This window comes from Equus quagga, chromosome 2 (genome assembly GCF_021613505.1).
Source record: "Equus quagga isolate Etosha38 chromosome 2, UCLA_HA_Equagga_1.0, whole genome shotgun sequence".
Classification (NCBI taxonomy): Eukaryota; Metazoa; Chordata; class Mammalia; order Perissodactyla; family Equidae; genus Equus; species Equus quagga.
This window is the reverse complement of record NC_060268.1, coordinates 38572723-38586317: the sequence shown is the minus strand read 5'-3', so window position 1 is coordinate 38586317 and position 13595 is coordinate 38572723. Positions and strand designations below refer to the sequence as shown.

General features: G+C 38.8%; 1 protein-coding gene across 1 annotated transcript in view; it reads right to left on the bottom strand.

The window, feature by feature from the left end:
* The window catches only part of CHP1 (calcineurin like EF-hand protein 1), a 41746-nt gene that overhangs the window by 13719 nt on the left and 14432 nt on the right, over window positions 1-13595 (bottom strand). Inside the window, exons 3-4 of the mRNA XM_046653914.1 lie at window positions 9024-9104; window positions 5427-5554 (exon numbers count right to left, since the gene is read on the bottom strand). Of these exons, the coding sequence (XP_046509870.1) occupies window positions 5427-5554; window positions 9024-9104 (209 nt within the window). The remainder of the gene's footprint in view (window positions 1-5426; window positions 5555-9023; window positions 9105-13595) is intronic.

The following is a 13595-nucleotide window of genomic DNA, read 5'->3' as shown; positions in this document are numbered from 1 at the left end:
ACAGTAATAACTTCTTCACTACACATTAAATTACAAGATGTAATACTGGATCAAAGAACTATCATAATTTTGAACCAGTGATGAGCACAAATGACAAACTGAGATATCTGTAACAACTGTAATGTGAAATAAAAGTGTCTGATTTCTATCGGTGTCAAACAAAAGCTTCATGACATTGGATTTGGCAATGATTTCTTGGACATGACACCAAAGGCACAGGTAACAGAAGGAAAAATATGGAAATTGGACTTCATGAAAACTAAAAACTTCTTGTATCAAAAGACACTATCTATTGAGTAAAAAGGCAACTCACAGAATGGGAGAAAATACTGTCAGATCATATATCTGATTAGAGATTAACACCCAGGATATATAGAGAACTCTTAAAACTCAACAACAAAAAGACAAACAACCCAATTCAAAAATGGGCAAAGGAGGGGCTGGCCCCATGGCCGAGTGGTTAAGTTCACGTGTTCCCCAGTGTTTCGTTGGTTCAAATCCTGGGCGTGGACATGGCACTGCTCATCAAGCCACGCTGAGGCAGCGTCCCACATACCACAACTAGAAGGACCCACAACGAAGAATATACAACTATGTACCGGGGGGCTTTGGGGAGAAAAAGGGAAAAATAAAATCTTAAAAAAAAAAATGGGCAAAGGACTTGAATAGACTTTTCTACAAAGAAGATATATCAATGGCCAATAAGCAAATGAAAAGATGCTCAACATCCCTAATCATTAGGGAAATGAAAATCAAAATTGCAGTGAGATATCACCACACACCCATTAGGAAGACTACTATCAAAAAGGCAGAAAATAACAAGTGTTGGCAAGGACATAGAGAGCCACAGGTACTGCTATTGCTGCTGTGGTTTCTTGCCAACACTCAGAAATTAAGGAAATACCAAATTTCAGTAGAGGTTAAGAAGCAGTGTTCTACAAGTTGCCCTTTATCCCTTTTCTGAGGCAGCCCTATCCATACTTGAGCATCTCTTTTTAAAAAATTCTTCCTTCTAGGGGGCTGGCCCCGTGGCCGAGTGGTTAAGTTCGAGCGCTCCGCTGCAGGCATTCCAGTGTTTCGTTGGTTCGAATCCTGGGCGCGGACATGGCACTGCTCATCAAACCACGCTGAGGCAGCGTCCCACATACCACAACTAGAAGAACCCACAATGAGAAATATACAACTATGTACTGGGGGGCTTTGGGGAGAAAAAGGAAAAAATAAAATCTTAAAAAAAATTCTTCCTTCTAGGGGCTGGCCCCGTGTTAAGTTCACACACTCCGCTTCAGCAGCCCAGGGTTTCGCCAGTTTGGATCCTGGGCGTGGACATGGCATCACTCGTCAGATGCTGAGGCGGCATCCCACATGCCACAACTAGAAGGACTCACAACTAAAATATACAGCTATGTACTGGGGGGATTTAGGGAGAAAAAGAAAAAAAAAAGAAGAAGAAAAGAAAGATTGGCAACAATTGTTAGCTCAGGTGCCAATCTTTAAAAAAAAAAAACAAAACAATTCTTCCTTCTGTTGAACTGAAATATCTCCATGATCCTCACTGCAAAATTCTTTTCTACATGACAGACTTTCATATATTTGAAGATAAATCTCTAACCCATAGTCTTTCTTCTGACTTTTGCTGAACTGCGTATTACCCAGTTCTTTCAAAATCTTCCTTATGGGGTGAAAAGGGGAGTTTAATGGGTATACAGTTTCAGGTTTACAACATGAAAAAGTTCTGGAGATTGTTTCACGACAATTTGAGTATACTTAACACTACTGAATTGTATACCCAAAAACGGTTAAGATGGTAAATTTTACACTGTTTTTCACCACAATAAAAAAAATCTTCCTTATGATAATGATTTACGGTTTTCAGTGCCCTCAAACTTCTGGTTACTTTTTTATAAATGTACTCTAGTGTATCTCTGGGATCCAAAATGAAATGCAGTTCCCAAGACATGTTCTCTTTAGCACAGAGTACGATTACCACTATTCTTACTCTCAATGATACATTTCTGTCCTTATGGCCTGATAGTACACTACTTTGGGCTGAGGACAGGGGTGCTGCAGGCCAGGCAGTCATAGTGCACAGTGGCTTCATTTTAGATTTACCCTTAGAGCTTGTTCCTACGTGTTGTTGGACGCAAGTGCAGTACTCTAGTTTATCCCTATGACATTCATTTTGTTAGATTTAGTCTGGCTTTTTTCAGCCCATCAGATCTCTTTTGATTCTGAATCTGTGGTCTCTTGTATTCACTATGCCTCTAGGTTTACAGTCAACCAGAAACTTGATATATTTGCTTACTACAACTTCAATGAAAGTCATTGATGAAAAAAAACAGGAAGCTGAAGACGTGCAGCATCGTCCTGGGAACCTCTTTCTGGTGTGATGCAAATGTACATCTTTTGGGTTATATTCTAACCTATTGCTCCATTGTATACAAGAGAATACTGAGGGGCCGGCCCTGTGGCCAAGTGGTTAAGTTCGTGCACTCCGCTTCGCCGGCCCAGGGTTTCGCCAGTTTGGCTCCTGGGCACAGATATGGCACCCTGCATCAAGCCACGCTGAGGCAGCATCCCACATGCCACAACTGGAAGGACCCACAACTAAAAATATATAACTATGTACTGGGGGGCTTTGTGGAGAAAAAGGAAAAATAAAATCTTTAAAAAAAAGAGAGAATACTGAGAAAGACCTCATTAAATGTGTTCCACAAGTCTATTTTACATCAACAAATACGAAGGAAGAAATAAGCAAACAGAAGCACATGAATTTCTCAACTGGCCTCCCCAATGTAATGTTCGTTGTTTTTTGGTTTTTGTTATTTTATTTTTTATTTGGAATAATTAGAGATTCACGGGAAGTTGCAAAAAAACATACAGGAAGGTCCCATATACCCTTCACCAACCTCCCCTGGTGGTAACATCTTGCATAACTATAATATACCATCAAAACCAGGAAATTGACAGTGGTACAATCCACAGAACTTATTCAGATTTCACTGTGTGTGTGAGCGTGTGAGCGTGTGTGTGTGTGTTAGTTTTATGCAATTTTATCACCTATGTAGTTTCGTGTAACCACCACCAGATTCAAGACACAGAGCTGTTCCACAGCCACAGGGCTCCAATGTTACATCCTAGTATTTAATGTGTAACAAAGAAGCATATCTATTCCTGTATCACAAAGTTGTTTTAATATTTCGTTAAGTGTATTTCAGTATAATTGGTTTCCTTTATAGTCTTATGTATTTTATTTTATGCATTCAAAAACATTCTGAGATGGGATGGATAGGGTTCACTCGACTGCCAAAGGAATTCACGACTTAAGAAAAGTAGAGCCAGGCTGAGGATATTCAGGTAACAGGTTTATGCTAGACTTGACGACCTTTGAAGTCTCCTCTAATCCTGGATTAGAAAAGCAAGCATAGTTTCACAGAGCACAGAATGTCCCTTAACTGTCTTCTCCTTAGCCAGCCCACTGCATTCACGGACGCCCTCCCTCCCCTCTGCAAAGCGTTCCAACTGATGTGGCGGCCAACGGCACACTTGTAGCTCAGGGCTCCTTTGAGTGTCTACTCCACCAGCTGAGCTGGATGCCTATCGAGAGTCAGGTGTGTCAACTGCCCTAGAACTGTCTGTGCTATCTGTACTTTTAATAAAACTATATAATTGAATAAAAAGTGAAATGTGAAAAGAAAGTCACTGTTTCTATTAAAATTAGATTGACTACTTCTGAAAGACTCAAAATTGAGTCACTGAAGAAAACCAAAATTGTTGCTAAAGTAAGTGTATCAGGACAACTGTAAAAGATGGAGGAAAAAATGTAAACACCAGAAAGGTTTTATTCTGAGAATGCTTAACAGGTATGTTTAAGTTCTCTTTCCACTTAAAAGAAACTGCAACCAGAAACCTTAGGGTATACATTACAGATGTGCTCTCTGCAAAAACGTCGCACAACTCTCATCAGCAGACCTTTACTAAAATAAAACAAAACAAGTCTTGGTCCTACATCAAAAGACTGGCCAGTGAATGTGTTTTTAAATATTTTAAGGTAAAATAAAATGTTAAACCATGTATCCTTTTCTATGATTCTACGCTAAAGCTGACTTTTAAAATTAGTGACCAACTCCTGGTCTGACAACATGGAAGAAGAAAATTTCTACTATACTAATGTCAGAATCAGGCAAACATGTCCTAAATATATGCTAAAACCCTTAAAACGTTAGACACAAGGCTTTGGCTCAGTCTTTAGTCTTGAATGAAGACAGTGGAATTCACTAATAAAGCATCCAACAAATTTGAGAACAACTCATTAGAGTTCTGCTTTCTTCTATATTCAGTTTTGTTTGTACTTAAGTTTTCCGCTCTTTATCAAGGTACACGATCTTGTGGTAAAGAAGATCGGTATTTTATTATTTTGGTTCAAAAATTTTCCCTGTTCTGTATAACAATACTTATTTCAGTGCTTCTCAAACTCTTTACCTGAAATATCAACAGAGGAGTGAACTCATGCTCCTAGAGACAGGGAGATGGGGGCATGGTGAGGGCCTCAAATTAAAAGTTTAATCTCATGTACCATTTTTCAAATGTATGTGAATTTGGCATTATATGCTATAATTTATCCATATTTGTTTCACTATTAAAAAGCCTTTTTCTTTAAATCATCCAGTAAAAACTTGATGGGCTCCATTTATTCCGTGGTTTCACAGACCTCTCAATACCTCTGTGTACCCTTGTAATAGAAGCTTGGGCTCAATGAATGCAATACAATTTCAATTTTGACTTGTCTTGAACGAAAAGAGAAGTGTTGTAAGGGATTGGGCAATATCATACACGAACCAACAAGGGCAGAGGGAAATCTAACAAGTATCCAAGGAAAGGAGGCGAGAGGCATGGGGACAAAAATTAAATCTTGCACTAACGCAGCTGCCTACTCCTACTTAAGTCATATCCAATATCCATCAAATTCTAAAATGGGCTGAAGATTGCCCCTATTCCTTACAGGAGGGGCTGGGTCTTTTTTCACTGTTGTCACTCTAGCACTTACCACAGTGCCCGGCACACAAGAGGCATTCTATGAATTATAAGGATAATATTAGAAGCTAACTCTTATTGCCAGGCACTGTTTGAGGTACTTGAAATATATTAACTCATTTAATACTCACAACATCCCTATGTGAAAACCCTTAATATCCCATTTTACAGAAGAAAAAATTGAGGCCCAAAGATTTTAAGTAACTTGCCCAAAGTGACATGGCCAAAAAATGGCAGAGCTGGGATTCAAACCCAGCCAGTTTAGCTCCAGGGTCTAAGCTCTAACCACTATGGTCTTGTAAATGCTTGTTTAATGAAGGAATGAATGCATAAAGAAATGATTTGTAAGAAATGAAAAGCAAATATTTTAAGCCAGAAGACCATCTCCTTACAGTGCAGTTTGTTGCTTCGGCTGTTGAGTGGCTCTGGTCCATTCACATCTTTGCTCTTTTCATTATCCTCAATGGGTCGGAAATGAGCCAAAGTTCTCATGAATCCACGGAAGTTTACCTGGTCCTCTCTGATTGGGAAATATAATAGACAGAACACCATGTCAATCAGGGTGATTATTTCTTATGAATTCAATATACTGGCAACAGTTTTAGCTAGAGTGGCTTGAAAGTCCATTTATAATGAGGTCTCTTTCCACATGCATTATACTTTAGGGCTCGTAAACTATCTTCATTTAAGCTTCACTCCACCTTGTGAGGTAGGTATTATTAGTCCTACTTTATAAATGATTAGCAGACTTAGAGAGGTACCAGGACTTACCAAGTTCAGAGTCACCTATTGAATTTACTTCTCTTTTCCCAAAGAGGATTTTGAGTGGCACCAGGGCTATGCTATCAGGCAAGCCAGGACTTGAACTCACTGCTTCAGACTCTGCAGTGAGCAGCAAGTTAGTCATTTCAACCCAATGACTCCCCACCTACCTCCCACGTCTACCCTGCAGTGATGTATAGCTATGATATTTTAAGGTTAAGGCATATTATGGAAAAGCTGCTTTGAAAATAAAGTTTATTTAGTTACAAAAGCAATAACTACATTTTTGGAAATGTGCAAAAAAGAAAAGTAGAAGGAAAAATACCACTCCTAGTTCTACCAATCAATTACAACCACTGTTAGTATATTTTTTTCCAGTAACTTTTCTATGCTTTTTGGATAACTGTGAATATACTGCATATGTAATTTTGTATCCTGTTTTTCTTTTAAACTTCTAGGCATGTCTCCAATTAATATAAACCCTGAAACATTTCAAACGTCTGCATAATAATTGTATGGCTGTATCATGATTTTATTATCCGTTCATAACTGGATAGATTTTTTCCCCCCACTTATCATGACCATGATGTTTTCAAAGACCTCTTTGTGTATAAAGCTTTTTTGGTACTTAAGATTAGAGAAAATCTTTTTATTGCACCACAGGCTAACCAGTAACCCTATAAGAAATAATTCTAAAACTTGAAAGAAAGAAGAATGTTCTTTAACATAAAAAAGAATGTCCCACGTGACATAGTTATTTATCTAGGCAGTCATGGAAAGAACAGGTTACCTGGTTCCTGCGGCTACCTAAAAATAAATCCCAATCTTTGTGTGTCCCATCGAATAGATGACGTATGTGGGGTCTCTTAAGTGCCATGCCAGGTAGACATAGAGATCAGAGACCTCCTAAAGGTAGAGTTCCAAGGCTAGCTCGTTAGACCACTGTACTCAAAACAATGACCTTTAGTTCTTCAAGGTAGCTAAACTGCTAATGGAGCAGTATCTCATAAAAAATGTGAGTTAAGATCTGAGGACTTGAGCAATGCAGAATAAGATGTGAGTCATATGCCAGAACAAACAGGTTAATAAGTACATATGTTACTGGCATAATGTCTCTGAGTAAAAGGAAACTAAATATCAATGTTCCACTTTCAAATCCCATTCTTGAAAAAAAAAATTCCACCTGCACAAGACTAGAGAAGAAATAAAACACCCAGAAGCCAAACATCTGTATCTGATTAGAGCAAGAAGCAGAGGTACAGCCCACTAGGATCTTAGCAGTGTAGCCCAGCACGGGCCTCGGCTTCCGTATGTACGCCCGCCCAGTGTGCTTAGCAGATCGGCGGATAGGATGGCGGGCGATACTGTAGTCATGACAAAGGTGGTGTAGCCTTATAAAACAGCTTTCCACAGCTGCTGCTTCAAGTAATCAATAGTGACTACGAAACTCTGAACAAAAAGTTGGCAAAATGACTCTACTGGGTTTACTTTTCATTGCAAAAGGTTTGGATACAGAGCATAACTGTGAAAGTTATCTCTGGACAGGGCTCGGTCTTTTAGCACTCAGCAGGGGCTGAAAGAGGAAGAAAAAATGGAAGAACTCAGCAAAAAACCACACCTGAAACAAACAGGGCAGTTCAGGGAGAGAAACGGGAAAATGAGGGAGGGTAGAAGATTACTCATGGTTAACATGAAACTGAAGAGAGCAGGTCTCAGTCTGATTCGATTCCTGTCTTCACATAAACTGGCTAGTCTTTTCCCCCTGATGGTCGCTCAAGTTTACTGAGCGCCCAACTTCTCAACTTGCAAATTCCTTTGCTCTCAATGCACAGTTCTAAAATTTCCTCTCCAGGCACTTTATCTGATAGTGTCCTCCTGACGCTTAGTCTCATTATTAAGAATTGGCAACCATGTAACTTTTTAAAGTCCTTTGGGTCATACAGACAAGTCACGAGGAACCAGGAAGAGATTGTGAAAGAGATTACTTAAATAAGATTACATGATAAGATTTACTCATGAAAACATACCTAATCAAATCAATAAACATTTACTCAGTACTTTGAAGGCAGTGTATTAGGTAGTAAATCGTACCAAAAGCTTAGTTCTACATTAGACAAACCCAAAACTATTTAAGAAAGTTATGTGTGTGGCGAGGGGAAGTGTACGCTTAGTCAATGTCGTGAAAGAAATATAAAGGCTGCAGGGGAAATGTTCTAGGTTAAAGGAGCCTAAAGAGGCATGACAACTGACCCAGACTGGATCCCGTATTGGAGGGGAAAAGCGCTATAAAGGAGATTATTGGATGAATTGACAAAATTGGAATATGAGTCAAATACTAGAATAACTGAGAATGGGGGAAACAGGTAAAGGAGGTCAAAGGGTACAAACTTCCAGTTATAAGATGAACAAGTTCTGGGGAAGTGATGTACAGAATGGTGACGATAGTTGTAAGAGTACCGTATTGTATATCTGAATGTTGCAATGAGACTAGATCATAAAAGTTCTCATCATAAGAAAAAACTAACTAGGCGAGGTGATAAATGTGTTAATTAATCTTATTGTGGTAATCATTGTGCAATATATGCACATATAAAATCACTATATTGTACACCTTAAACAATGTTATGTCAATCATATCTCAATAAAGCTAGAAAAAAAGAATAAAATACACACTATTTTATATTAATATTATTACAGCATTTGATAAGTACTCTAAGTATAAATTACACACTAGATTTCAAAGACATAAAAAAAGAATGTAAAGTATATTAATTTTTAAATATTGATTACATATTGAACGATAATATTTTGGATATACTGGGTTAAATAAAATATATATTGCCAAAGTTAATTCAACTTGCAAAATATTAATAATATATAACAAGAGATGCGTCTGGGTAAAAGATATACAGGTACTCTTTGTACTATTTTCAATCTTTTGCAACTTTTCTGTAAATTTGAAATTATTTCCAAATAGAAGTTTTTAAAAAGTTTAGTTTCACATCAAAGATAAACAGAGATTAAAGATGAAATTTTGAAGATGGGCTCATATACCTATTTGAAGTCTAAAATGGGGAGGACAGTAGAACAGAAGAGATAATTCTAAATATGAACAAGTTAGGAAGGCCCAATATAATCGGAAGGATCATGGAGTGAGATGACCCAACCAATATCATTATTCTAGATTAGCTTTGGAAAGGAAGCCCAACAAAACCATGAGGACTCACCCCTCTGGAAAGAAGGCATTGATGATCCGGTCCCCCAATGGGTTGATGGCAAGTTCTGGAATCCGCTGGAAATCTTCCCGGCTGCCAAGAGAATCACTTTGAGTTAGAGACCAGTGGCCCTTAGCATGAACTCCTTCAGTCATACAAAAGTACAACCTAGCAAGAATATGACCTCCTGGAATTTACTTCTGTGGCAAATTAAATTAAACAATTGCAAAGAATAGCACTTTAATAGCTGCCAAGTGTTTCTTGCACCAGCTCAGGAGTGGAAGAAGCCAGATTTGACCATGCCACATTCCAGTGAATTCAGCACACAGGTTATGTGAATAAAACAACTGACAAGTAAATACTAAGCTGTCCCTGTAAATGATTCCTTGAACATTACCATTTTGTACTTAGTTATTAAGTTTGGAGAGTGAACAGCAAATGCAAAGTATCAAACACCACAGAGCTTGAATAAGGGAGCAAAAACTCAGAGGGGCCTCGGTACCCTTGGTAAGAAGATCTACAGCACCTATGAAATGCAAGGAATTCTTAGACAATATTTACATCCAAGGAAAGAATAAAATGTGACAACTGAGTTCCCTACTTCCTTGCTCTGACTGGCTCTCTCCGTTGCCTTCTACAGACTAGAGTGGAGAAGTATTTGACCCTCGAACTCGGCAAGAACAGCCATCCTCCCACAACCTGGAAGTTATGTTGAAGTGAATATTATTAGTGAGCATTCACTGTTTACACATCATGTCCTGCTCTAACTCTGTTTGTACACATTATCTCACTTCTTCATGCCAACGTTTTATCTATCCTCTTTTAGAGCCAAGGAAACTGAAAGTCAGTGAGATAAAGTAACTAGCCCAGTGCTACAAAGCTAGTAAGTGGCAAAACTGCGATTTAAATCTGAGTCTGCAGGTCCAAGCATATGTTCTTTTTTTTTGAAAAACCACATTTCTTTCCCATATTAAAGTTTTTGAAACAAAGGTGCTCCCCTAAAAAACGTTCAAGAAGTATTTTTTAAAAACTTCTTGGTTGATATTCTCTGCCAAGAATATAAAGCGGTCTACAACATATCTGTGCTGTACTCTTCAAAAATATCAATGTCACGAAGGACAGAGAAAGGCAGGATTGTTCCAGATCAAACAGGATTAAAGAAACATACAATTGAACTCCATGCATGATCCTAGACTAGGAAAAAAATTGCTATGAAGAACATTACTGAGCCAACAGGTAAAAAGGGAATATGGGATCATTACAGAATATGGGATATTATATAATAATACTGTATCAAAAGGCTAAATTTCTTGATTTTGACATGAGAATGGCCTTGTTACAGGAAATACACACTGAAATAAGTGGCAAAATGTTAGCAACTGGTAAATCTGGGTATCAGGTATGTATCTTTGTATTATTCATGTAACTTTTCTGTAAGTTTGAAATTATTTCCAGATAAAAAGTAAAAAAAAAAAAAAAAAAAAGGAATATAAACTTGAATAAATCTGATTCCTGCCTTCAAGACATTTATTAACAGAAGAGAGAAAACCTCCACCTGCTTTGTACTAAATGCTAATGAAATGTCCCTATCTTACCCTGGAGCCTTCGACATTCTGTTCCTCTCCTGGTTTAACCTTTACACGGTGCTTAATTAATTCAACAAGCTTGTCTCCACCACATCTGGCGGTGACACAGGTAGAAACTGACCTAGGGGGCTGAGCACAAAGCTCTGGAACAATAACTTTGGGTTCTAATCTTCCTTGATCACTTAGGGTAATAATTTTTATAGCAACGAATGAACCAGAAGAAGCCACTCATAAGATAACTGGATTGCTTAAGATGATAAAACATAAAGGAAATTACTGAAATCCTGATTATTTAACTTAACAAACATGTTCTAAGCTCTTATTATATAATTTGTTTTATAATACAAAGTCCACATTGTCACCAAAATGTAGCTTCTCTTGTTTGACAGAGATTAAGAAACAGTAACCACTCCCTTTTAAATGAAGATCAAGGCTGATTTGAACTGCATGGCCACATACCTCAGATTAATCTCTAACAAACTTAAGTCATTTTAGCTGAGAAAGGCACAGTTTAAATACCAAGTCCCGTATCAAGTAGTGAGTGTGCAGCCTAGCCTGAAATCCTCCCGTCTCACTAAGGGATCTAGGCTGGGACTTCCAAGGGACTTAAACCCTGTCCTTCGACAATTTTTAACTCTACTCTTAGAATTTATTGCATATACAATGTAGTTCTATAAGATAAAGGGGAATACTGTTGATTGTATCAAAATTAAAATGAAAGAGTATAAAAAATAGTTTATAGGGGCTGGCCCTGTGGCCGAGTGGTTAAGTTCACGCGCTCCGCTTCGGTGGCCCAGGGTTTCGCTGGCTGGGATCTTGGGCATGGACCTGGCCTGCTCATCAGCCACACTGAGGCGGCGTCCCACATGCCACAACTAAGAAGGACCCACAGCTAAGGATATACAAGTATGTACTGGGGGAATTTCGGGAGAAAAAGCAGGGGAAACAAAAAGATTGGCAACAGTTGTTAGCTCAGATGCCAATCTTAAAAAAATAAAAGTCTGTAAACTATTAAACAATATACAAACAGTTTACTATCATTATTAGTTGTTCTAGAGTAGAATGGAGATCATCGGGGCAATTTCTCTAAAACTTAGCTTCTTGAATTTGTCCACCAACATAAACTGAACAGAGAAAAATACTCCAAGCAGCCCACACACAAGTGGAAGATTTGTTCAAAATGTAGATGTGTGTGTACTCATGAAAAAGCATACCAATATTATACTCTACCCTCATATTATATATAGGAAAATCTTCCTTGGAAGATTTCTTTTTTTCCTGAGGAGGATTGGCCCTGAGCTAACATCTGTTGCCAATCTTCCTCTATTTTGTATTTTGCCGCCACCACAGCATGGCCACTGACAAGTGGTGTAGGTCTGTGCCAGGGAACTGAACCCAGACCACTGAAGTGAAGCATGTTGAACTTGACCACTAGGCCACTGGGGCTGGCCCTGGAAGATTTTTTAAGAAAAGATATTATTACTGGTGGGAGGCAAGTCCATGAACAGAACTATGTATAATGGCATTCTTTGTGGCTAAGAAATTCCCAATGAGGTGCAGACATGGCACTGCTTGGCAAAAGCCATGCTGTGGCAGGCATCCCACATATAAAGTAGAGGAAGATGGGCACAGATGTTAGCTCAGGGCCAGTCTTCCTCAGCAAAAAGAGGAGGATTGGCAGCAATTAGCTCAGGGCTAATCTTCCTCAAAAAAAAAAAAAAAAAAAAGAGAGAGAGAGAGAGAGAAATTCCCAATGAAAAATGGTTTTCCAGACATTCACAGGCAGAGGGATACTCTGAAAAACCAAAGTTTGAGAGACCTTTAGTAATCAGAGTGCCAGCCCTCTACACTGATCTTCACTGTGCAAGTCTCTTTTCTTACTCAGAGATTCGGCCTAACAGTTAACTGCTTATATTTCAAGGATCCAGGGTCAATGCTTAGATGACTTAGACATAATGAGGACTTTAAAATCTGTTAATAGGACATATCTGCAGGAACATATTCAATTAAGAAAACCATTTCCATATTTAAGCAGTATAACAGAGATAAATCATTTATTTCTATTTATTTCTATTTATCAACATTGAAATGACAATAATTTCCACTATTTAAAGCATTTAATATTTTAAATTAAATTGATAGGATAATTTTGCTATTGTTTTGATACTCGAATTCTCTTCATATAAAGTGTCAATAAGTGCTAAATCCAGTCTTTGCCAGCTGTTTTAGTGTTCTAGGGCCAGACTGGAATATTTGCAAGGCTGCATCTGACTTTTGGTTGAGAATGGTGGGCACATACACGTTTCCCTCCTCTCATTCTCTAAAACCCCCTGAAATGCCAGCAAAAATGTATACATGGGAATACATCTGTGACATAACCAACCAGGGTGGTAGGAGTGTACTAGTAGACAAGGGATTCTGACAAACTCTGCAAGTCAAAGAATAGACACAAATGTAATAACAATAAGTCAGAGCAGAGGGCCCATGAAAAGGCTGCAGCAGAATTGAGAGCCACTCTGCCCTGCAGAGTCTCAGCAAGGCACCACCCTCAGAACTGCCACGTGAGGGAAGCAACATTCAGGGTAATTAATTAAAGGAACTTTTATTAAAGAATGAGCCAGCTGCCCACTGCTGCCAGCATCCACCTCAAGAATATAAAACCATTTGTCCCCAGGATAAAAATGGAGAGCTGCTATGGAAAGAAACGGAAAGATCTACCTGGGCAGGGCTTCAACTGAGTGTGGGGGCTGGCCCCCCCGGGAACATAATCCTTTTACCTCGGGAAGAGTGTTGCAAATCTGTCGCCTCGCTCCCTCACCATACACCCTAATGGGAGGTCTACCAACTTCTTGGCGCTGCTCAGAGTATGGAGGGCTTGAAGTCAGCTCTTCCCTCCAGGGAAAGACCTGTGGAGAAACCGACCACAAACAAACCCATGCCAGTTTTCTACAGTAATCCATCCAGGCCTTTTGATAAATATGAGCGGACAACCAAGGCT